The sequence below is a fragment of the Oncorhynchus clarkii genome, chromosome 18 (assembly GCF_045791955.1).
Source record: "Oncorhynchus clarkii lewisi isolate Uvic-CL-2024 chromosome 18, UVic_Ocla_1.0, whole genome shotgun sequence".
In the NCBI taxonomy this organism is placed as follows: domain Eukaryota; kingdom Metazoa; phylum Chordata; class Actinopteri; order Salmoniformes; family Salmonidae; genus Oncorhynchus; species Oncorhynchus clarkii.
The window spans coordinates 40,963,385-40,988,091 of record NC_092164.1 but is presented as its reverse complement, the minus strand read 5'-3'; the positions used below and the strand labels follow the sequence as shown (position 1 = coordinate 40,988,091).

Below are 24,707 nucleotides of genomic sequence, written 5' to 3'. Positions count from 1 at the left end.
ACACACACACACACACACACACATTTCCTTATGCACACACACACTCAAACATCATGTTTAGGTTAGTTTTGGCATAAATTAGCCTGCAATGACACAGCTCCCCATCCAACCATTCAGCACACGTCTTGTTATTGATGGCACATGGTAATGTAATGGTATATGCCTCCCCCTTCCCAACCCTGTGCACAAAAGCAAATATATCACACTGCCGCACACACACACCGGTTACCCTTGTGACCGGAGCTCCCCAGCGCTTGCGTATTCATCTGCGCGAGTGAGAGATCGATCCTTGTGTGCTGCTGTGTGATTGAGTTGAGTTCAATGTTGGCGATGTGCGGAGAGAGGAAACCACCGCACTCACCTCAAAGAATGACAAGCTCGGTTCATCGGACGTCTTCGATTAACTTTGGATGTTTAGCTGACTTTTTAGCTTTTTCTTCAATGGAATCAACAAGAGACTAGTAAAATCGCAGCCTTCACAGGAACAGCAAAACAATGTGTTGGAATTTAGTCTAAGAAGCAGCGGCTTCAGATTCTAAATAACGAACGTGATAGACATTAAGATATAAGTCAGTCGCCTGCGGCAGATATTCACCTAACTATTGTGTTATTAATGATCCCAAATATCAGCCAGAGCTAAGAGTACGTTTTCCTATAGCCTAATGTTGCCCATTTAGCTTATAGCCTAGCCTACTTGGCAGACGCTCCTGGCATACATAAGATAGCGCTTATATAAAACAGTTTCTGCGTTGTTGTTTTTTTAAGTAGGCAATTCAAGAAGACAACAGTTCAACCTGAATTGAAGGAGTTAGGAGATCAATGATTTGCACTCTAGTGCGAGTGGTGCGCAACGAAATGTCCCTCTCATGAGGCGCAATGTCTTTACAGCTTCGCATCTTCCATTGACAGGACAGTTGCTGGGAGAGTCACCGGGAGACCTTCTACCAAGAAACTCGATAGGCTGTCCAGAGACAATCTGTGGAAGAGATACAGACAATCTGTGGAAGAGATACACAAAATGGCGAGACATAACCATCGATATTGAGGTAAAAATGTACTTTTAATTAATTGTTGGCTAATTCTGTAAAGTTTAAAGCAATACTTGGCAGACCGCGGGGTTATTTTATTTGCCCCCACCCCCCAAGTTTTCTGCGCAAAAAAATAATAATTAAAAATGTTTTATTTTTATTATATGTTTTTATTTGTTGGACATAAACGACTATTAAAACACCAGCAAATCAGCTCCAAGTGATTTTAATTTTGGTAATCCGCTCCAAAGTATACCCACGCATAATAGAGATATTCAGAAATCAGAAAGCTGATTGAGGATCTTTTTACTGGTGAATGTGTTTTTTTTTTTTTTATGACCATGCTTTTCTCTCTGCATGCATTTTGTACTTATATTTTTATGTGTGTATTTTCTGTAATTCAGGGCTCATTTGTAAAATATACCTTGGTCTCAGTATGACTCCCTGATAAAATAAAGGTTCAATAAAAAATAAATGTGATCATATACAAATGTAAGCAAGGTTTGAAATGATTATATTTTAGTCAAATGTTATATCTGTTTGGGCTTCTTGCGGTCAATTTATTTAGTCTACAAATTATTTCTAATTAAGTTCCGACCTGACCATCTAAAAAATGATTGGCCCGCGGCTGAAACTAGTTGATGATCCCTGCATAGATAGGTAATCTGATAAATCAATAAAAAAACACTTGGAGTAGCCTATTTCTTTGCAAAGATGAGGACGCACTTTGCTGACAGCTCGGTTAGCTTTGGCTTCACACTCACAAATACATCACAGGTTGACTACGGGGATATACTTAATTTGTTGGTGTCTCAAGTAAGAAAGTAACTTATGCAATTACTAGATAAGATATTCAAAGTTAAGTATACAGTGACAGATCTAGTAGCCAGCCTCACTCACAAACCAGTCAAATGCCAAACTTTATCATAGCATGTGTCTTATCCACACACACCAAATAAGTAGATTAGAACCTGTTAATATCATGATACTTATCTTATCCCCTCGTTCTATTTTCCCCTTATTCTTTGTCTTCCATCCATCCAAATTCCATGATATTTGACGTAGAATAAATTCAACACTACTTTGATATCCTCATCTAGTGGTTATTCAAATTTCTGCTACAGAATTGACCTGAATCGAAGAATCATTCAAACTAGAAGGCCACAAATGCCTCTAGGGGTTGGGGCTGGTGTCATAATGTTATAAATCATTACTAACAGGCCACCTCACGCACTCTGTGTGTTTGTTCCTGCCAGCCCCCCTGTGGTTGATGGTGATGCCTGAGCCCAACCCAGCAATGCAGAAGACGAGAACTCGGTGGTGGCAGGGACGACTGGGAGTTCCTCTGCTGTTTCTGGTTTTCCCGCTCCTCAGGACCGAACCGCTCCAACTCGAGCTGTCGTTCAATGGACTTTCGGAGCCCCAGAATGTGACACTGGCTGCTATCCTGCCTTTGCACAACACTGAATACCCGTGGGCCTGGCCTCGCGTGGGACCCGCTCTGATCAGAGCTCTGGAGCGAGTCAATGACGAACCCACCCTGCTGCCGGGCCACCACCTCCGCATCGTCTACGACAGCAGCGAAAGCAAAGATGGAGTCTGCTCCGACTCAGTGGCGCCGTTGGTGGCCGTGGACCTCAAGTTCTCCTACGACCCGTGGGCCTTCATCGGGCCTGGCTGCGACTACGCTTCGTCTCCTGTGGGCCGCTTCACCACCCACTGGGACGTTCCCATGGTGACGGCCGGGGCAGCGGCCATCGGCTTCAACATGTACACATCCATCACCAACACGGGCCCCACACACAAGAAGCTGGGCGAGTTTGGGGTGCGCCTGCATCGCCATTTTGGCTGGCACAGGCACGCCATGCTCATGTTCAGCGACAACAAAGACGACGACCGGCCATACTACTTTACGGCAGAGGGGCTGTACACGCAGCTGCAGCTGGACAACATCACCACAGCAGACAAGGTCTTCAATGAGCAGACTGGACCCGTCCAGTATGATGACCTCATCAGTGATATAAGCCAGAGTGCCCGAGGTGAGCTCCCAGTCCAATCTCTGTCCATCTGACCTCTGTCCTATTTCTACCTAAAGTATTCTGGGCACCCTCTGTCTTGATCTGGGTGACTGTTTAAGCCTTGTTCTCATCTTGATCAAGTTTTTTTTCTTCTTACAATTGCTTACAGATACATACATGTTGACATGGTTTTATCAAAAACCTGAGAACATAGCTCCCAATCGGTCACAAACCCAGCTTGCAGAAGATTTGCCTGAACGTTAATGTCCGCACATTAAAGCCATATGTGTAGAATGTGAAAATAAGTGGCCTGACTAATTGCTGTTTGGCAGTAATGGTATTTTGATTCCATTATTTCAGTAATCTGGAGAGAGCAGTCAATCCTAGTTGGTCCTTATTTCAAGACCACATGTGTATGCTGTTTTCATTTGCAACCACTCTTTTCATTATTGTAAATTGACCTGTCAACTTACTAATTGTCTCAATTACCAGATGTAGGACTAAGTTCACATGCGCAGCTTAAATCCAGTAGATTGAATGTTAATATTTGAGCTGAAGTTTTATTGACCTGGTGAGTCAATAAACAGATAGACCTAGAATTTGACCAAAGCGTATTAATGCATGGTACTGGCAGAGCGAGAAAAGTTGTTAACTTGCCACAATGTCAATTAACACACAACACATTGAGGGAGAGAAAACGTACTTCTGTTAACGCACATTTAACAGACAGCATGACAATGTAGGAAGAGGAAATAGAAATGGCAAAAAATCCATCATGGCGGACCTTACGGGTCTCTGTGGCACATTGTTTCCTTGTGAGGAGAGGGACCTTCGTACCGAATTTCATGACTTTAGGTCAAACAGGGTGAGGGGCGTGACCTTTCAAAGTTTGCATTTTCAATCTCGTCATAGCGCCACCATCTGGCCAATCGGCGTCATTTTGTAAATGCCGGATCTCTACGCATCACTCACCCAAAATTCGTCAAAATCGGGGCCAGTGCTGTCTGAGATGTCACATGTGACTAATGCACTAACGTACTAACATACTAACGGACGGAGACAAGTCCTCAGTCCCCTCCCCGATTTCAGCGTGGGGAACAATAAATCATGGCAGGGAGTTAGAGAGAGTGAAAAAGAGAGGGTGTGCACAAGCAAAGTGATAGGTCTGTGAAAGATACAGTACAATGGAGGAAACAGGATAGTGAGAGAGAGATTGCAAATAGTAAGAGGGCGTAGGCCTACTGACCGAGAGATGGCAAGTGTTAAAATATAATGGTGTTGAAAGGGTTAAAATATTGAATCATATAGTGTGGGAATAGAATAGTGCTCTCTGCTTTGTTGGGCTATGGATGAATCACAACGAGTCCACCCCCTCCGCTTTAACTCCGTGTGTGTCAGTGGTCCTATCCACATGGCAGCAGGGGAACACCCTGTGCACATTCTGACACCACAACCTACCACATTTCTTCCCATAAAGAGATGATGCGTCTGGGACTGTGTCTGCAGGTGTGAGGAGCCTCGCTGTTTCTGCTCAGATGTGCAGGAAGTTCAGCTGGCATCGCCTTGCTGCTGCCGAGACCATTAAAGGTGCCTCCACAGGCGCTAAAGTCTAGGAGAGAAGTAGAGGCGTCTAGGAAATGCTGACAGAACATGTTCCTGAAAACTCTCTCGCACGCACACACACACGCACACAAACACACACACACACTCTAAGTTGCGGGAAACTTCAACAGAGGCAACTCTTGGCATGCAGATAACCTTATTAGGTACTCGAGCGCTTCATTGTTATTTCAAATCTGTAACTAATTAAGTGCTCCCTGGCTAGCACCCTTAACTGAACCGCCACCAAGCAATCAATATCTCCAATATGAAGTTTGAGAGTGCAGTTACCGGATGTCGCTTTAATTTGATAATTGGCTAGTTCAGGTGTTGACATGCGCTGTCATTTGCATTTTCTCACACCATATCATTATTGATTTTGGAATTAACCCAGAAAGTAACTGTCTTTAGTTGGGCGTAACGTCCATGTATTGATTGAAAGGAATGTGTCAATGGGAATGCTTGATCGGTGCTAGTTTAATTGTAATGGAGAATGTGTTGTCTGTTTTCTTTGACACATGCAGACACATGCATTTCTGTTGCCAGTACTTTGTGGCTCCATTACTTTTTCTTCTTAGCCTCGGGGCACGCTGAAGAAGGTACTTGAAAGCGCACTGAATAGTGCGAGTGGACTCATCGTTATCCATAGATTTTTAGTTTTGACTTCCTCTATTTGGTCATATACTAACATGGCCTCTTTCATTTTATTTGACTGGCTGCACAGATGTAAATGTGGAAATTTGATAGTGTGGCTCGTAGTTTCTGAGACCGAGGACATTACGTGGACTTGAATGTTAGAATGTAGGTGGTATAACTGCCCTGTTGGGAACCACCTCCCTCCTCACACCGTGCCCAGCCCCAGCCAGTTTCCTGTATTCCACTCCCCCAGTTCCCACATGGGTACGACAACATTCTTAATTAAAAGTCCCAAACTTAAGCAAGAGGTGTAGCCAGTGGCCCCTCTTTGACTTTATAAGGGAAACTGCTCAGGACATTTCTGACACAAAGGTATTTCCTGCGAAACATAATTTGTCCTGACTTTTTGTTCTTCTTGGCCACTGTTTTATAAGACTATTTCGGGTATCGGCCCCGTGTGACCACCATCTGAGTTTATTGACTGTGTCAAACAGTCGTTTGTCTCCCAAGCAACCGGGAATCAATTCGCAGGCTAAGCTGACCAGGCTGGGGACTGAGTGATGGTGGGTGGGAGAGAGAAGGAGAGAGAAGAGGGATGGCTGGCTCCTCTGCTTTATCCCAGTCCATTGTTGAAGGATTCTCAGTTCTCACATGATCTTCGCTGCACTCACCCTCCCTCCCCAGGAGCCTAAACTTTTCGTGGTTGGTCAAAATAAGACCGTACCATCAGTGTCCCCTCAGAATCCCTCCACCAATCACCGCTTCAATAGGTTAGGAAACCAATGGGAACCACTCTTAATTGGTCAGAATCAACAGTTTAAAATGAATAATTATATCAAGATGCTAGCCCTGCGGACAATATCCCATTGTTGTTTTCCTGTTGTGTTTTTCCCGGTTGTAGCCTGTCCAAGCCCCAGGGCCTCTGGAATGATATAAGCCTGATGGTAAAAGGAAACAACGTCATTTGATGAAGTGATTTGCAAGCAGCGCTCTATATCAGAGCCAGCAGTCCCATTAAGTCCCATTTAAAAGGAAGAAAAATAAGCCTGGTTTCTCTGGCGCTTTGAGTTGCAGTGGAGGCGGAGAGCTCCCCTAATTCAAACAGCGTGGAGACTTCCAGTGTGGGATTACTTGGTGATGCTGTGGCTGTCTCTTCCGTCGTGTTTACCCCCCCCCCCCCCCCCCCCAGCAGCATTTAGCAAATCACAGCTGGGGATTGTGTCGGTTTGTTAGACTGGAAGGCAAGAGAAGGGGACTGAGAGAGAGAGATTAAGAGCGATACTGTTAGAAAGACATTTAAGCATAGAAAGAGAGCCCAGCTAGCATATAATGTTCTGAGAACCATACGTTTCTTAGAGCATGGTAAAAGCCTGGTTGTCCTATGTTTTTTTTAACATTTTCTACATACAACCCAACTTTCTGGGAATGGTGGAGGATAGTTACTTGACTTCGGAACATTCTCAACACATTTTAAAGAACCTGACAAAAATACATTATTTTCTAGGTATTTCATTACAGTTTTTTTTTTAAAGTCTTATTGAAATATTCAGTGAAAGTTTTAAGGAAGTTACTAAAAAAAACTCCCATTTCTCAGAGCATTAAGAAAACCTTAGAGGAAAACTTTCAAGGAGCCAGAGAAAAAGTTCTCAGAACCTACCTGTAACGTAAAAATAAATATCCCCAGAACAGGCAAAATGTTCACTTCTGTTCTCAGAAAAATAAAAAATAAAAAGTTTTACCAGTCAGGAAACATGTGGCTTTGTTCCCACAACCAATGTTAAACCAAAAACATACGTTCCCACAATTTGCAAGGAACGAAATGTGCTAGCTGGGAGAGCTTTTGTATTGCTGTTCCATCAGATGAGGCTGGTGGGAGGAACTATGGTAGGGACGGGCTCATTGTAGTGGCTGAAATGGAATCAATGGAATGGTGTCAAACACGTTGTTTGATGTGTTTGGTACCGTTCCATTGATTCCGTTCCAGCCATTACAATGAGCCGTCCTCCTATAGTTCCTCCCACCAGCCTCCTCTTTGTTCCATTATTACTTGTAATTGCCCTGGCAGCGTTCACCTGTCACAGTTATGCCGGTAAAGAGTATTTGGATCAGAACATTAATTTGCCGTAGAGTCATAAATCTCACCAGAAGGGAGACAGAGTGAGCCAGAATGTGGCAGCTTGTCAAACACAGCCCGAGGGGCAATGAGAAAACAGTTTGTCCTGTCTTGCTCCCAGGGAAATATGCAATGTATTTCTTTAATCACATTCCAAATGATTTAGTTCTGGCTGTTTATCTTCCCATCCAAGTAAAATGTTCGACCAATGGTAATAATTTACTTTAAACATTACCTGCCCTGGGGCTATGCAAACATAGTTGCTAAAACAATCTGTTCAAAACATAGAAATGAGTGTGAGAAATAAAGACATAAAAAGATGGCGGAGGCTTGGCCAATGAGGGCTGTCTCGGAGAAAGAAAGAAAAAGACCAAGATAGCCAAGACAGAGAACTGGAGAAACGCAAATGGAGTGTGAATGAAAGCACAGAGCTGCTTTGTAATGCTCACTATGTCTAAACCTCAGCTTAGCTGGATTTGAGAGTTTACCCTTCAAGGTATTTGGATAGACGGTCCATTTTTAAAATTCTCCTCCTGATGTGCCAGGATGAAAGTTTGACGGAGAGGAGAATCCGCAAGCATGGCTGAGCTGAGGAGATAGTTTCCATGGATACGGGCAGCATCTGCGCCAGAGCGCAGGAACAGGTGGGCGTGACAGGAGCGATCACCTGCCCTCCTGTGTCGTATATTTTCCTCTGGCGCACATTGGAACTGTCAGTGTGACCACCAGATTGTTGCTCTCTCCTATTCCCTCTCGCTCTCTTTCACCTGCTCTCAAACATACAGAAACACTCAGTCCGTCTCTCTCACACACCACATTCAAATACATACAAGTGGCAGAGTATGATTCAATCTTTTGTAAATCACACAATAACCATATGTTCGAATTCATGTCATATTAAATCAAAGTTTATTTGTCACGTGCGCCAAATACTTACTTACTGTGTATGTATGTGCATCTGACAGGGTACATTTAATGCATGTGGACTAATGATGTGTAGATGCCTAATAGTCCCAGATACACAGCAGCCACACATCTGAATGTTGATCAAATTCGCAGGCTAAGCTTTTTACCTAAGCATCTAACTGACATCACTGGACTCGTATTAGACAAAAGGCGTGCAATTGCTCTAGACGATTTACAAGACAGGACTTCGAGAACGGACATATACAGTGCATTTGGGGAAAGTATTCAGACCCCTTCACTTTTTCCATATTTTGTTACGTTACAGCCTTATTGTAAAATTGATTAAATTAAGGTTTTTCCTTATAAATCTACACACAATACCCCATAATTACAAAGCACAAACAGCTTTTTAGACACTTTAACGAGTTTATTAAACATAAAAACTGAAATACCTTATTTACATAAGTATTCAGACCATTTGCTTTGAGACTTTACATTTTGCTCAGGTGCATCATGTTTCCATTGATCATCCTTGAGATGTTTCTACAACTTGATTGAACTGCACCTGTGGTAAATTCAATTGATTGTACATGATTTAGAAATGCACCCACCTATCTACATAAGGTCCCACAGTTAACAGTGCATGTCAGAGCAAAAACCAAGCCATGAGGTTGAAGGAATTGTCCGTAGAGCTCCGAGACAGGATTGTGTCGAGGCACAGATCTGGGGAAGGGTACCAAAAAGTGTCTGCGGCATTGAAGGCCCCCAAGAAAACAGTGTTCTTCATCATTCTTAAATGGAAGAAGTCTGGAACCACCAAGACTCTTCCTAGAGCTGGACGCCCGGCCAAACTGAGCAATCGGGGGGGAAGGGCCTTGGTCAGGGAGGTGACCAAGAACCCGATGGTCACTCTGACAGAGCTCCAGAGTTCCTCTGTGGAGATGGGAAAACCTTCCAGAAGGACAACCATCTCTGCAGCACTCCACCAATCAGGCCTTTATGGTAGAGTGGCCAGACGGAAGCCACTCTTCAGGAAAAGGCACATGACACCTAGAGGACTCTCAGACTATGAGAAACAAGATTCTCTGGTCTGATGAAACCAAGTTTGAACTCTTTGACCTGAATGCCAAGTGTCACGTCTGGAGGAAACATGGCACCATCTCTACGGTGAAGCATGGTGGTGGCAGCATCATGCTGTGGGAACTGGGAGACTAGTCAGAATCGAGGGAAAGATGAACGGAGCGAAGTACAGAGATCCTTGATAAAAACCTACTCCAGAGCACTCAGGAGCTCAGACTGGGGCGAAGGTTCACCTTCCAACAGGACAACGACACTGAGCACACATCCAAGGCAACGTAGGAGTGGCTTCGGGACAAGTCTCAGAATGTCCTTGAGTGGCCCAGCCAGAGTTCAGACTTGAACATGATCTAACATTTTTGGAGAGACCAGAAAATAGCTGTGCTGTGATGCCTCCCCATCCAACCTGACAGAGCTTGATAGAATCTGCAGAGAAGAATGAGAGAAACTCCCCAAATACAGGTGTGCCCAGCTTGTAGCTGAAGACTCAAGGCTGTAATCACTGCCAAAGGTGCTTCAACAAAGTACTGAGTAAAGGGTCTGAATACTTATGTAAATGTGATATTTCATTTTTTTACATATATACATTTCCAGAAATTTCTAAACTTATTTTTGCTTTGTACTTATGGGGTATTGTTTGATGAGGAAAAAAAATATTTAATCAATTTTAGAATAAGACTGTAACGTAACAAAGTGGAAAATGAAGGGGTCTGAATACTTTATGAATGCACTGTATTAACTTTTTTTTAAACTTGCCTGGATTTGATTTGCATGATTTAATTTGAACTACAAATTGGATGTGCAAGCAAGGGCATCGCTAGAAGTGTTGTCACGTAAATTAAATAATGTCAAATAAAGCAATCATTCCCATTCATTATGCTGTGTAAAATTTTATCGACGCATCTGATTCTGTGGAATTGTTTATTTGCCACTATCTCACAACTGTTTGATGTCAATAGAATGGATACAAGTTTTGGAGTGAATACGCTCCCTGTCATCATTGCAAATTGCTTGAACAGAGGTTTATCATTGGTTGAGTTGTCTTATCGACTGAAAAGGTAACCCGATGCCTTGTGCACTGGGGCAAAATGATGTGATATTGGCCAACTTCTCTGAATTGGTGTGAATTACTTTCACACCATCTGGGAATCTAACACCTTTTTGTATTGCCAACCTAGGTTGCCTTTTCTTTCTTCTCATTTTGGCATGAAAATGCTATCACACCTGTTCAAACAAAACAAACAACCCCTTTCAAATTATCCAGGTTTGACAGACCTTAGATGGTCCATGGAAGTCAGTATGGGAATGAAGTACACATTTACTTTTAGTCTTGTTGACTGACTAAAAGTAAATGTGGACAGTTCTTCCAATATCTTCAATATTTGCCTCGGAATGCCTCGGAAGGACGTGCGCAGTTCCGTCCAGGATGTGTCCATTTTCACTTGTAGCCTGTGAGAAAGACCCGATCACGTGATGTAGAGCCACGTGAGTGAGAGGTGCAAACACCACGCAGGTAGAAGGTTATTATTATTATTATTATTATTATTATTATATTAAGCCCAAAGGCACAACAGCCACTGGCCACAAAGGCATGGATTTTTTAGGGGGCATTACGGCCACACAAAGGGGATGCTGTCGGGAAATTCGAGGAATTACCAAGTGCTTGTCAAATTGTGAATGAGAGACTGATGAAGTGTGTACAGCCTGTCCAAAAAATAAGAGTTCATGCCTTTCGTGCAACTTTTTTCAAATCATCATTAGAGTCGCGTCAGGCAGCCTTAGAATGTATTGAAAATCAAAACATATAGCCCAATGTTTGTATCATGACTAAAGTTACATAAATAACACTAAATTAAGCATATAGGAGTACCTGTTTCGTTGTTAACCGCTCAACACAGAATAGCTGCATGTGCGCACTCCCTCATCATTGGGAGAAAATATCCTTTCTATTTTATTCAATTGTATTCTTCATACTACAAAATAATGCCATGAAATTCTAAGCAAATCGTATCTGCTAAATGGAACTAGTGTAGCCCACAGCCATATGGCATAGCCAGAGCAGTACCTAACATAATAAGCACAACTCAGAGTATGTTATTCTGTTCTTCTGAAATAGACTACATTTTCTTCACATCATGTTTCTTTAGACCTCTCTAAAATAAATCATGGATTCATTGTGATGGTGTAGGCTATATTACATTAATTAATTTGACTTTTTAAAATGCAGATGTTCCAAAGGTCTGCATCAGTGGCTTGTAGGATATGTGTGGAAGCCAGAAGATGATAAATGTGTTTATGTTAACTAACGGTCAATTACCGTGAGACCAGAAGTTATTTGCTCGACAGTCACTGGCTGATGAAATTTTGTGACCACCACAGCCCTAAACACACCCTGAATCTAACATGACCTCCAATGGAACCAGGTGTGAAAGCCAACTTAGATGGGCAGTTTGACCAGACATAGCTGAAGAGGAATCTACCTGAGAGGGTCAGTGTTTAGGCCTAACACTCAGACAGGACGATGCACCTGGACACCGGCGCAGCTACGCAACAGACGGAGCGTGTTGTTTGGCTGAAGGACCACTGAAGCGCGGCTCCGGGGGGATGCCTCGCTAAATGGCACAGCACACACACACACACACACACACACACACACACACACACACACACACACACACACACAGAGGAGCGATGGGTCTAACCCTACCTGATTTATAACGGCTGATACAGTAGAGAATGACATGGATAGAAAGATTGCTGGTCCGATTAGCCTGGCAAACGCTCCTGACATTTTTGTGGCCTCTAATAAAGGGGACCATCTGTTGCTGCTGGAGATGTGAGGCCTGCGTGGCATGTGCCAAAACACGGGAGGCAGTTATTGCTTCTGTGTGCCGTATGCAAGGCCCGCCATCGCTCGTCATCAACGTGCTGGACGTAGTGTGTAAACAACATGGGCCTGCTGCTGCATTTCTTTCACCACCTAGAATCTAACTCTGCCAGAGATGCTTCCTCGACACAAGAGAAATGGATTTGACGGAATGGAAATGTTCCACTGAGCTAAACATTTTAACGATGTCGGAGAGCTTAGTCAACCTGCTAATATTCCCTGGCAAGAAGCAAATATAAAATGACTTACTAACACAAAGTCAGTCCTTGTTCACCTTCACCCCTAGAAGAGATGTATTATGTACATCGAGCCAGAAACAGTTTGTGGTTGTAAATTATTTAGGCAGGGCACTTTGCAGTATGTAAAGATAATGCATATTAAATCATGCAAATCCCTGTATATAAGATTGATAGTAGCTTTGACCCAGCCTTCCCCTTCGAAGAGCGAATGTGAGATTATAAGATAAGTAGACATTTAGATTGTGAGGTTTTATATCCTAGTCGATGTATTGATTGGGTACAGAATACTTAGGGCACTTTGCATTTCACTTATGTGAAACAAAAGCATCTTACCAACACAAATCCATGTATATAGGATAGTGATTAAGATTGGCAGGTTTAATACTGATATATAAAATCCAGTTTTTCAGATTATTTTCAATGTATTGTTAATAGTCTGTTTGACATGTGGCTTTCATTAACCAGAAATGACCCTACAGATCTGGCAACCCCCACCCATCCCAACCCTCATTAATCTTCTCCACGGGGCAGCCACATATCAACACTGACAGATGACACTCAGAGGACATCCCCACCCCATCGACATCATCCACATCTACCCAGAGAGGACAGGAGAGGGAACGGGAGAGGGGCGAGATGGAAAGCGAGACCATATGAGAGACGGAGAAAAAGGGCACAAGGGGGAAAGGAAAAAGAAAGAGAGAGAGAGAGAGACAGGCAAAGAGAGAGAGAGGGATGGAAGAGAGAAATGCAAGAGAAAGAGGAGATAGACGACCACGTGTAAGTAATGAGAGTGATTATAAAGAAAGAGAGGACAAGGAAGGAGAGATAAATAGAGACCGAATGTGTGTGAGAAATGGAGCAGCTCGTCCTCCAGTAATGAAGTGGTCTCCCAGCTCCTCAGTCTTAAGTTCCTCACCCCGTCTAATTTACGCAAGCCCGCCTCACGACCACATCCAGCAGAATAATTTAATCAGGCAGGATTTGTTAAGAATAATGACTCTTTCTTGGATGCTTTACATTTGGCGTTAACGCATAGGTTGTTTCAGGGTAGGGAATTGCTTGTGGCAGTTGAGGTATTTTTTTTTGTGCACATACAGTTGAAGTCGGAAGTTTACATACAGCTTAGCCAAACACATTTCAACTCAGTTTTTCACAATTCCTGACATTTAATCCTAGTAAAAATTCCCTGTCTTAGGTCAGTTAGGACCACCACTTTATTTTAAGAATGTGAAATGTCAGAATTATAGTAGAGAGAATTATTTATATCAGCTTTTATTTCTTTCATCACATTCCCAGGGGGTCAGAAGTTTAGATACACTCAATTAGTATTCGGTAGCATTGCCTTTAAATTATTAAACTTGGGTCAAACGTTTCGGGTAGCCTTCCACAAGCTTTCCACAATAAGTTGGGTGAATTTTGGCCCATTCCTCCTGACAGAGCTGGTGTAACTGAGTCAGGTTTGTAGGCCTCCTTGCTCACACACGCTTTTTCAGTTCTGCTCACACATTTTCTATAGGATTGAGGTCAGGGCTTTGTGATGGCCACTCCAATAGCTTGACTTTGTTGTCCTTAAGCCATTTTGCCACAACTTTGGAAGTATGCTTGGGGTCATTGTCCATTTAGAAGACCCATTTGCGACCAAGCTTTAACTTCCTGATTGATGTCTTGAGATGTTGCTTCAATATATCAACATCTTTTTCCTTTCTCATGATGCCATCTATTTTGTGAAGTGCACCAGTCCCTCCTGCAGCAAAGCACACCCACAACATGATTCTGCCACCCCTGTGCTTCACGGTTGGGATGGTGTTCTTCGGCTTGCAAGCATCCCCCTTTTTCCTCCAAACATAATGATGGTCATTATGGCCAAACAGTTCTATTTTTGTTTCATCAGACCAGAGGACATTTTTCCAAAAAGTATGATCTTTGTCCCCATGTGCAGTTGTAAACTGTAGTTTGGCTTTTTTATGGTGGTTTTGGAGCAGTGGTTTCTTCCTTGCTAAGTGGCCTTTCAGTTTATGTCGACATAGGACTCGTTTGACTGTGGATATAGATACTTTGTACCAGTTTTCTCCAGCATCTTCACAAGGTCCTTTGCTCTTCTTCTGGGATTGATTTGCACTTTTCGCACCAAAGTACGTTCATCTCTAGGAGACAGAACGCATCTCCTTCCTGAGCGGTATGACAGCAGCGTGATCCCATGGTGTTATGCTTGCGTACTATTGTTTGTACAGACGAACGTGGTACCTTCAGGCATTTGGAAATTGCTCCCAAGAATGAACCAGGCTTGCGGAGGTCTTGGCTGATTTCTTTTGATTTTCCCATGATGTCAAGCAAAGAGGCACTGAGTTTGAAGGTAGGCCTTGAAATACATCAACAGGTGCACCTCCAATTGACTCAAATGATGTCAATTAGCCTATCAGAAGCATCTAAAGCAATTACGTAATTTTCTGGAATTTTCCAAGCTGTTTGAAGGCACAGTCAACTCAGTGTATGTATACTTCTGATCCACTGGAATTGTGATACAGTGAATTATAAGTGAAATAATCTGTCTTTGAACAATTGTTGGAAAAATTACTTGTTTCATGCACAAGGTAGATGTCCTAACCGACTTGCCAAAATATAGATTGTTATCAAGAAATTTGTGGAGTAGTTGAAAAACGAGTTGTAATGACTCCAACCTAAGTGTATGTAAACTTCCGACTTCAACTGTACAGTCGTGTCCAAAAGTTTTGAGAATGACACAAATATTAATTTCCACAAAGTTTGCTGCTTCAGTGTCTTTAGATATTTTTGTCAGATGTTACTATGGAATACTGAAGTATAAAGACAAGCCTTTCTGTGATAAGGTGCGTATCGGTGAGAAGTGTAGGAGCCAGGCACAGGAGAGCAGGGAACTTTGAGAAGCGTGTTTAATCATATAGTCCACCAATACAAAAATGGCCCAGACGAAAATCCAAAAACTACGCTCTAGAAGAATCAGAAACTTGTGCAAACGCACGGAGGAACAACCACAGTTCCGACACTTACATACACGTGCGTAATAGTGAAAACAATTAACATCAAAGATAATCGAGCGCAAATACATACAAGCTTAATCCCACACGAACTAAGGCAGGCAACAGGTGCACTATATACACACAGAAGTATACGCAAATGAAACCAGGTGTGAAAAGGAACACAGACAAAACAACCAGAAAAGGAAAAAGGGATGGTGGCGGCTAGTAAACCGGCGACGCCGAGTTACCTTCGGTAGAAGTCGTGACACTTTCATAAGTGTCAAAGGCTTTCATTGACAATTACATGAAGTTAATGCAAAGAGTAAATATTTGCAGTGTTAACCCTTCTTTTTCAAAACCTCTACAATCCTCCCTGGCATGTTGTCAATTAACTTCTGGGCCACTGATGGCAGCCCATTCTTGCATAATCAATGCTTGGAGTTTGTCAGAATTTGTGGGTTTTTGTTTGTCCACCCGCCTCTTGAGGATTGACCACAAGATCTCAATGGGATTAAGGTCTGAGGAGTTTCCTGGCCATGGACCCAAAATATCAATGTTTTGTTCCCCGAGCTACTTAGTTATCACTTTTGCCTTATGGCAAGGTGCTCCATCATGATGGAAAAGGCATTGTTCGTCACCAAACTGTTCCTGGATGGTTGGGAGAAGTTGCTCTCGGAGGATGTGTTGGTACCATTCTTTATTCATGGCTGTGTTCTTAGGCAAAATTGTGAGTGAGCCCACTCCCTTGGCTGAGAAGCAACCCCACACATGAATGGTCTCATGACACAGGACTGATGGTAGCGCTCACCTTGTCTTCTCCGGACAAGCTTTTTTACGGATGCCCCAAACAATCGGAAAGGGGATTCATCATAAAAAATGACTTTACCCCCGTCCTCAGTAGTCCAATCCCTGTACCTTTTGCAGAATATCAGTCTGTCCCTGATGTTTTTCCTGGAGAGAAGTGGCTTCTTTGCTGCCCTTCTTTACACCAGGCCATCCTCCAAAAGTCTTCACCTCACTGTGCATGCAGATGCACTCACACCTGCCTGCTGCCATTCCTGAGCAAGCTCTGTACTGGTGGTGCCCCGATCCCGCAGCTGAATCAACTTTAGGAGACGGTCCTGGCACTTGCTGGACTTCCTTGGGTGCCCTGAAGCCTTCTTCACAACAATTGAACCGCTCTCCTTGAAATTCTTGATGATCCGATAAATGGTTGATTTAGGTGCAATCTTACTGGCAGCGATATCCTTTTTGTGCAAAGCAATGAAGACGGCACGTGTTTCCTTGCAGGTAACCATTGTTGACAGAGGAAGAACAATGATTCAAAGCACCACCCTCCTTTTGAAGCTTCCAGTCTGTTATTAGAACTCAATCAGCATGACAGAGTGATCTCCAGCCTTGTCCTCGTCAACACTCACTGTGTTAATTAACGAGAGAATCACTGACATGATGTGGTCCTTTTGTGGCAAGGCTGAAATGCAGTGGAAATGTTTTTTGGGATTCAGTTCATTTACATGGCAAAGAGGGACTTTGCAATTAATTGCAATTCATCTGATCACTCTTCATAAAATTCTGGAGTATATGCAAATATGCATACAAACTGAGGCAGCAGACTTTGTGAAATTAATATTTGTGTCATTCTCAAAACTTTTGGACACGACTGTACATCTGGTTGTTTTGCCAGGTATAGTATGGATTCTTTCAGGGTCAGGAAAGGTTGATTTATGCCACAGATTATCCATTATATTGACCAGATACTCAAATGGCCGCTCTAACACTGAATAGGTGTATTAAAAAATGGAAGGCAGTAGGGAGGAGGCAAGATCAGTTTGGACCCTTCTAGCCAATGAGAGGGCAGAAATGCGTGTGAACAACAGGCACAACGTCAAAATTGTCTGTATTGTAATAATTCATGAAAATAAACATTTTAAATAGGGTTAGGCATACGGTTAGCAGTGTGGTTGGGGTTAGGTTTAAAATCTAATTTTAATAAGAGAAACTGTAGAATTAGGTTGGGTTTGCTTTTTGGTAACTCGTGATGACCAGGCAAAACACTGATAAAGTGTTTTTTCTCAAAGTTGCCAAGATGTCACATGTCGTACTTACAGTGCATTTGGAAAGCATTCAGATCCCTTACCTTTTTCCATATTTTGTTATATTACAGTCTTATTCTAAAATGAATTAAATTAATTGTTTTCTGCATCCATCTACCCACAATACCCAATAATGACAAACCAAAAACAAGTTAAAACTTTTTGCAGATTTATAATAAAAAAAAACAGAAATACCTTATTTACATATGTATTCAGACCCTTTGCTATTAGATGCAAAATTGAGCTCAGGTGCTTCCTGTTTCCATTGATTATCCTTGAGATGTTCTACAACTTGATTAGAATCCACCTGTGAAATATTCTATTGATTGGACATGATTTGGAAAGGCACACACCTGTCTATATAAGGCCCCGCAGTTGACAGTGCATGTCAGAGCAAAAACCAAGCCATGAGGTCGAAGGAATTGTCTGTAGAGCTCCAAGACAGGATTGTGTTGAGACACAGATCTGGGGAAGTGTACCAAAAACATTTCTGCAGCATTGATGGTCCCCAAGAACACAGTGGCCTCCATCATTCTTAAATGGAGAAGTTTGGAACCACCAAGACTTCTCCTAGAGCTGCCCACCTGGCCAAACTGAGCAATCGGGGGAGAAGGGCCTTGGTCAGGGAGGTGACCAAGAACCCGATGGTCACTCTGACAGAGCTCCAGAGTGCCTCTGTGGAGATGGGAGAACCTCTGTGGAGATGGGAGAACCATCCAGTAGGACAACCATCTCTGCAGCACTCCACCAATCAGGCCTTTATGGTAGAGTTGCCAGACAGAAGCCACTCCTCAGTAAAAGGCACATGGCAGCCCGCTTGGAGTTTGCTGAAAGAGAGAGAGATCCTTGATGAAAACCTGTTCCAGAATGCTCAAGACCTCAGACTCTGGTGAAGGTTCACCTTCCAACAGGACAATGACCCTAAGCACACAGCCAAGACAACACAGGAGTGGCTTCGGGACAAGTCTCTGAATGTCCTTGAGTGGCCTAACCAGAGCCCGGACTTGAACCCGGTTGAACATCTCTGAAGAGACCTGAAAATGGATGTGCAGCGACAATCCCCATCCAACCTCACGGAGCTTGAGAGAATTTGCAGAGAAGAATGGGACAAACTCCCCAAATACAGGTGTGCCAAGCTTTTGGTGTCATACCCAAGAAGACTGGAGGCTGTAATCGCTTGCAAAGGTGCTTCAACAAAGTACTGATTGATTGATTGATACTGAGTAAAGGGTCTGAATGCTTATGTAAATGTGATATAAGTTTTTTATTTGTAATACAACAACAAAAATGTCTAACAAACATGTTTTTGCTTTGTTATTATGGCGTATTGTGTGTAGATTGATGAGGGGGGAAAAAACAATTCAATCAATTTTAGAATAAGGCTGTAACTTAACAAAATGTGGAAAAAGTCAAGGGGTCTGAACACTTTCCCGAATGCACTGTTTAATCAGTACACTGGTCACAACCTAATCATTATGAAACTTCTATTCAATCAAATAAGCCACATTAAGCAAATAAGCAATTACATTTTTTGTTAACCAAATTCAACAGTCTTATTGACCTCCATACAAACACTCCTCGCTTGAAGAGAGGAAAAAAAGAAAAGACGCCACCTGCTCGAGAAGAAAGATTTTGGGCCCAGTTATTCTTATTCTGTTTATTCTAACAGAAGTGTTGTGTGCAGATCTAGAATCAAACAGTTTACTAGTTTTATTAAAAATATTTGGGCATTTGATTGATCATGCCAGGAATGCCAAATTGATGGGGTTTGTACTTTTGGGACTATTCCATTTAGCCAGACAAGTGCACTCAAGTGCAGCCGAAGTATTTGAAAGACAACAAATACTATACCATCTGAAGCCAGGCCTGGTTGTATATAGAACAAAGTTTCTGAAAACGTGCAACTTGTGTGTTGAAGAGAGCTATTTTCAATGGTCTATCGTCTTTAGACTCATAGCTTCTTCTTCTCGGCAGGTGCCGGCTGATCAACTGTGAGCCAATGTAAATGGAGGGCAGAGCGTAATGCCTTTAGCTAACAGAGTGTGACAAATGTGTCTCAACAGCGTAAAATTAATGAATGATTCCGCTTTTCAATGTGTTAGGAGCACATTTTTGTATCTGCCTTCACAGATAATTGTAAAAAATGGTGCAACATAACAATGGGTGACCATTCAGACCATTTTTAATACAGGAAATAAATGCTATCTGCAAGTTTGTCCTAGTCTAACTTTCTTTAAAAATATATTCCATCTAGAGTTACCAAAAAGTACTTTGTTTAGGATGTGTTTTGCCTTAGTATTTCTTTAAGTATTTCATTAATAGGCGTATTGTCTTTCCCCAGCAATTTTTGATGTGGCTGGCCGGCTTTCAAATCATCTGGTGCTTCCCATATTGAGATTTTCTGTAACAGAGTGCGTTATGATACGTACGGTCATTGATGGAGAAATTTCCGTACCAGGACGTGACTGGTTAGGATGCTATCGATGGTGCAACGGTTGAATTTGGAGAGGACCTGGGGCGGCATGCAGAATTTCGCCCTCTTAACAAGACTTGTCATGACAAGTCCTCAGTGAAGTGGACGCCAAAGAACTCTCTCTACTCCTTTGTCTTGCTGATGTTGAGGGAGAGGTTGTTGCCAATGACATCACAATGCCAGTTCACTTACACTGAGGGAAAAAAGTATTTGATCAATCGGGCATGCATATGTGCTTTCTTGAACACGGGGACCTTGCGGGCGCTGCAGGATTTCAGTCCTTCACGGCGTAGTGTGTTACCAATTGTTTTCTTGGTGACTAATGGTCCCAACTGCCTTGAAATCATTGACAAGATCCTCCCTTGTAGTTCTGGGCTGATTCCTCACCGTTCTCATGATCATTGCAACTCCACGAGGTGAGATCTTGCATGGAGCCCCAGGCCGAGGGAGAATGACAGTTCTTCTGTGTTTTTTCTATTTGCGAATAATCGCACCAACTGTTGTCACCTTCTCACCAAGCTGCTTGGCGATGGTATTGTAGCCCATTCCAGCCTTGTGTAGGTCTACAATGTTGTCCCTGACATCCTTGGAGAGCTCTTTGGTCTTGGCCATGGTGGAGAGTTTGGAATCTGATTGATTGATTGCTTCTGTGGACAGGTGTCTTTTTTATACAGGTAACAAACTGAGATTAGGAGCACTCCCTTTAAGAGTGTGCTCCTAATCTTAGCTGGTTACCTGTATAAAAGACACCTGGGAGCCAGATATCTTTCTGATTGAGAGGGAGTCAAATACTTATTTCCCTCATTAAAATGCAAATCACTTAATAACATTTTTGACATGTGTTTTTTTCTGGATTTTTGTTGTTGTTATTCTGTCTCTCACTGTTCAAATAAACCTACCATTAAAATTATAGACTGATAATTTCTTTGTCAGTGGGCAAACGTACAAAATCAGCAGGGGATCAAATACTTTTTCCCTCGCTGTACCTCCTCCCTATAGTCCAACTCGTCGTTGTTTGTTATCAGTCCTACAACCGTGGTGTCGTCAGCAAATTTTATGATGGAGTTGGAGTCGTGCAAAGCCATGCAGTTGTGGGTGAACAGGGAGTATAGCAGAGGACTGAGGACACACCCCTGGGCAGCCCCTGTGTTAAGATGCAGTGTGGAGGAGGTGTTGTTGCCAATCCTCACAGCATGTGGTTTGCCCGTCAGGAAGTCTAGGATCCAGTTGCGGAGGGTGGTGTCCAGACCCAGGACTTTGAGCTTGATGTCGAGCTTAGAGGGAACAATAGTGTTGAATGCTGAACTGTAGTCAATGAACAGCATTCTCGCATACAGTGCCTTCAGAAAGTATTCACAGCCCTGGACTTCTTACACATTTGGTTGTGTTGCAGCATGAATTTAAAATGTTTTAAATTTAGATTTTATGTCACTCGTCTACACACAATACCCCGTAATGTCAAAGTGGAATTATGTTTAGAGGTTTTCCAGTGCCTCGCAAAGAAGGGCCCCTATTGGTAGATGGGTAAAAAAAAACACATTAAATATCACTTTGAGCATGGTAAAGTTATTCATTACACTTTGGATGCTGTATCAATACACCCAGTCACTACAAAGATACAAGGAAACTTCTTACTCAGTGCCAGAGAGGACTGAAAGCGCTCAGAGATTTCAATGGTGACTTCAAAACAGTTACAGAGTTTAATGGCTGTGATAGGAGAAAACTGAGGATGGATCAACAACATTTTAGTTACTCCACAATACTAACCTAATTGACAGAGTGAAAAGAAGGAAGCCTGTACAGAATTAAGAAATTCCAAAACATACATATTGTTTGTATTAATGCACTAAACTAAAACTGCTAAAAAATATGCCAAAGAAATTAACTTTATGTACTAAATACAAAGTGTTATGTTGGGGGAAAGCTCTTAGAGACTTACCCAGAAATACTCACAGAGGTAATATCTGCCAAAGGTGATTCCAACATTTATTGACTCAGGAGGTTGAATACTTATCTAGTATTTTTCAATAATTCTTTATTTTTCTTCCACTTTGACATTTGAGTTTTTGTAAATTGTTAACAAAGAAATAACAATGAAATTCATTTGAATTTTGTAACGTCTGCGTCCAACTCACACTCCCAAACACTTAGATCCCTGGAACGCAGCCCACTTTCCAGCTCATACTCCAGATCCCAATCACCGGAATTCTAATCATCTGCTCACACACCTGCATGTCATCATATCACACTATTTAGTTCAGTTCCTTGCACCCAATAACTGTGAGGTATTGTTTGTTTTGAGACACACTTCTTTCGGAGCTCTGTTTTTTCCTGTTCTTCACTCCTCCCGTGTATGACCTTCTGCCTGCCCCTGGACCCAGCTACCTGCCTCCTATGGTCCCTTCCAATGAACACCTGCTGCGCTCTGTGTATCGTGTTCATTACAGAATCTCACCAAAAACGACAGATGAATTCAGCAGAGCTGCAGCTACGTCTAACCCGACAGGAGGAACGGATCGATGAACTCTGTGACCTCCTTCGCCAGTCCATTCCTGCTTCACCGTTATTAGGTGCCACAGCCTCCTCTCGTTCATCCTCCCCTATATCCATGCCTAATAAATATGACGGCCCCAGGGAAATGTCAATGATTTCTCATGCAGTGTAACCTGTACATAGACCATCACCCTGCTGACTTCACTTCTGACAAAGACCGGGTGGGTGGACTTCGTCATCATCCTACTCACAGGCAAAGCTCTGGATTGGGTCGTAGCCCTTAGGGCTGCTCAAAGTTCTGAATCACGTTTCCACCCCCTCTTCAAGGAGGTGTTCGACCATTCAGTTTCAGGTCATCACACTGGGGACTTGTTATGTGAGCTGCGACTGGGCCATCGCTCCACCACTGAGTATACCCTTGAGTTCCGCACCATGACTTCCGGCAGTGGATGGAGTGAACCAGTTCTCCTTACAGTCTACCGGAGTGGTCTTAATCGGAAGTTACAGACCGAACTGGCCTGCAGAGGAGATTTAACGGACCTAAATCAATACATCCGGATGTCCATATTCATTGGCAACCTACTGGTGGACCGCAGACCCATACAGTCTCCCATTGCCTGCGAGTCTTCCACGCCCTTCTCTTGTCCACCACGGTCCAATAGCCCCAAACCCATGCAACTCTGCCGTGCCCCTCTCACGCCTGCCGAGAGACAACGGAGGGTACATGAAAACCTGTGCCTCTATTGTGGAGAGAGTAACCACCTACTCACTAGATATCCGATTCGTCCCCGACGAAGGGGTGACCACAGTCCCTCCACTTCCGCCCGGATAAGCACCTGTACGTTTTTGAATATTACCAAAAGGCAGTTTAGTATCCCGGCTCCTCTTTCTGCTAATGGGGTCACTCAGATTGTGGAGGGACTAATGGACTCGGGGGCCGCAGGAAATTTCATTGACGAACAATTGTCACAACAGTTAAGAGTGAAACTAATTCTTGTTAATCCTCCCTTTAGGATTAATGCGCTGGATGGACAACCTCTCGGAACTGGTCGTGACTCACATGACCAAAAGTTTCACCCTTCAGATTGGCCTCCTTCAATCTTAGGACATTCAGTTATTGGTGTTGTCTTCACCTAAACAACCCCTCATTCTCGGTCACCTCTGGCTAAGCCTTCACGACCCTGCATCTCCTGGCGGCAAGGGGAACTGCTGTCATGGTCTCCCCGCCTGTTTTAAGAACTGCTTCAGTCTACCCTGTCGAGCCACCTCCATAGAAGGATTGTAGTCTGCCATTCCAACCCTCATCCCACCTGTATATACCCAGTTTCTGAGTGTCTTCAGCAAGAAAAAAGCGTCCATTCTGCCCCCTCATCACCCGGAGGACTGCGCGATCTAACTCCTTCCTGGGGCATCACCCCCTAAGGGTCAGATCTACCTCTTGTACATCCCAGAGAATGAGGCTATGGACATCTATATAGAAGAGGCCCTCGACATGGGATTCATCAGTCCATCCATGTCTCCGGCTGCATCCAGTTTATTTTTTGTGAAGAAAAAGGATGGTGGTCTCCATCCATGCATAGATTACCGACCCCTCAATGACCTTACCATAAACAATCGCTCCCCTCTTCCTCTGATTCCGGCAGCACAAGAACAAGTTGGACAGGCTACCATCTACTCCGAACTGGACCTACGTAGTGCTTACAACCTGGTCCGTATCCGAAGTGGGGATGAGTGGAAGATGGCGTTCATCACCGCTAGGGGTCACTTTGAATACCTAGTTGTGGTTCCTACGGTCTCACCAATGCTCCCGCAGTCTTCCAGTCCTTCATGAATGAAGTTTTCCAGGACATGATCAACCAGTTCCTCATCGTGTACATTGACAATATCTTGATCTACTCTCACTCCCTTGCAGAACACGTACAGCATGTGCAACAGGTCCTCCAACGATTACAGGACCACCATCTTTATGTCAAGGCTGAGAAGAGCGCCTTTCACGTTACTATGGTAACCTTCCTAGGGTTCGTACTGACACCAGGAGGGGTCAACATGGACAAAGGCAAAGTCCCTTAACTGGCCCAAACCTACCACCGTAAAGGCTCTACAACGGTTCCTAGGGTTCTCCAACTAAACTCAGGAAAAAAATAAA

At 43.2% G+C, this 24,707-nt stretch overlaps 1 protein-coding gene across 1 annotated transcript in view; it reads left to right on the top strand.

Annotated features, from left to right (window-relative positions):
• The first annotated feature begins 258 nt into the window (after positions 1-258).
• The window catches only part of LOC139373500 (atrial natriuretic peptide receptor 1-like), a 119,505-nt gene continuing 95,056 nt past the window's right edge, over positions 259-24,707 (top strand). The window contains exons 1-2 of the mRNA XM_071114086.1: positions 259-1,046; positions 2,285-3,067. Coding sequence (XP_070970187.1) covers positions 2,299-3,067 — 769 coding nt within the window. The 5' untranslated portion in view covers positions 259-1,046; positions 2,285-2,298. The remainder of the gene's footprint in view (positions 1,047-2,284; positions 3,068-24,707) is intronic.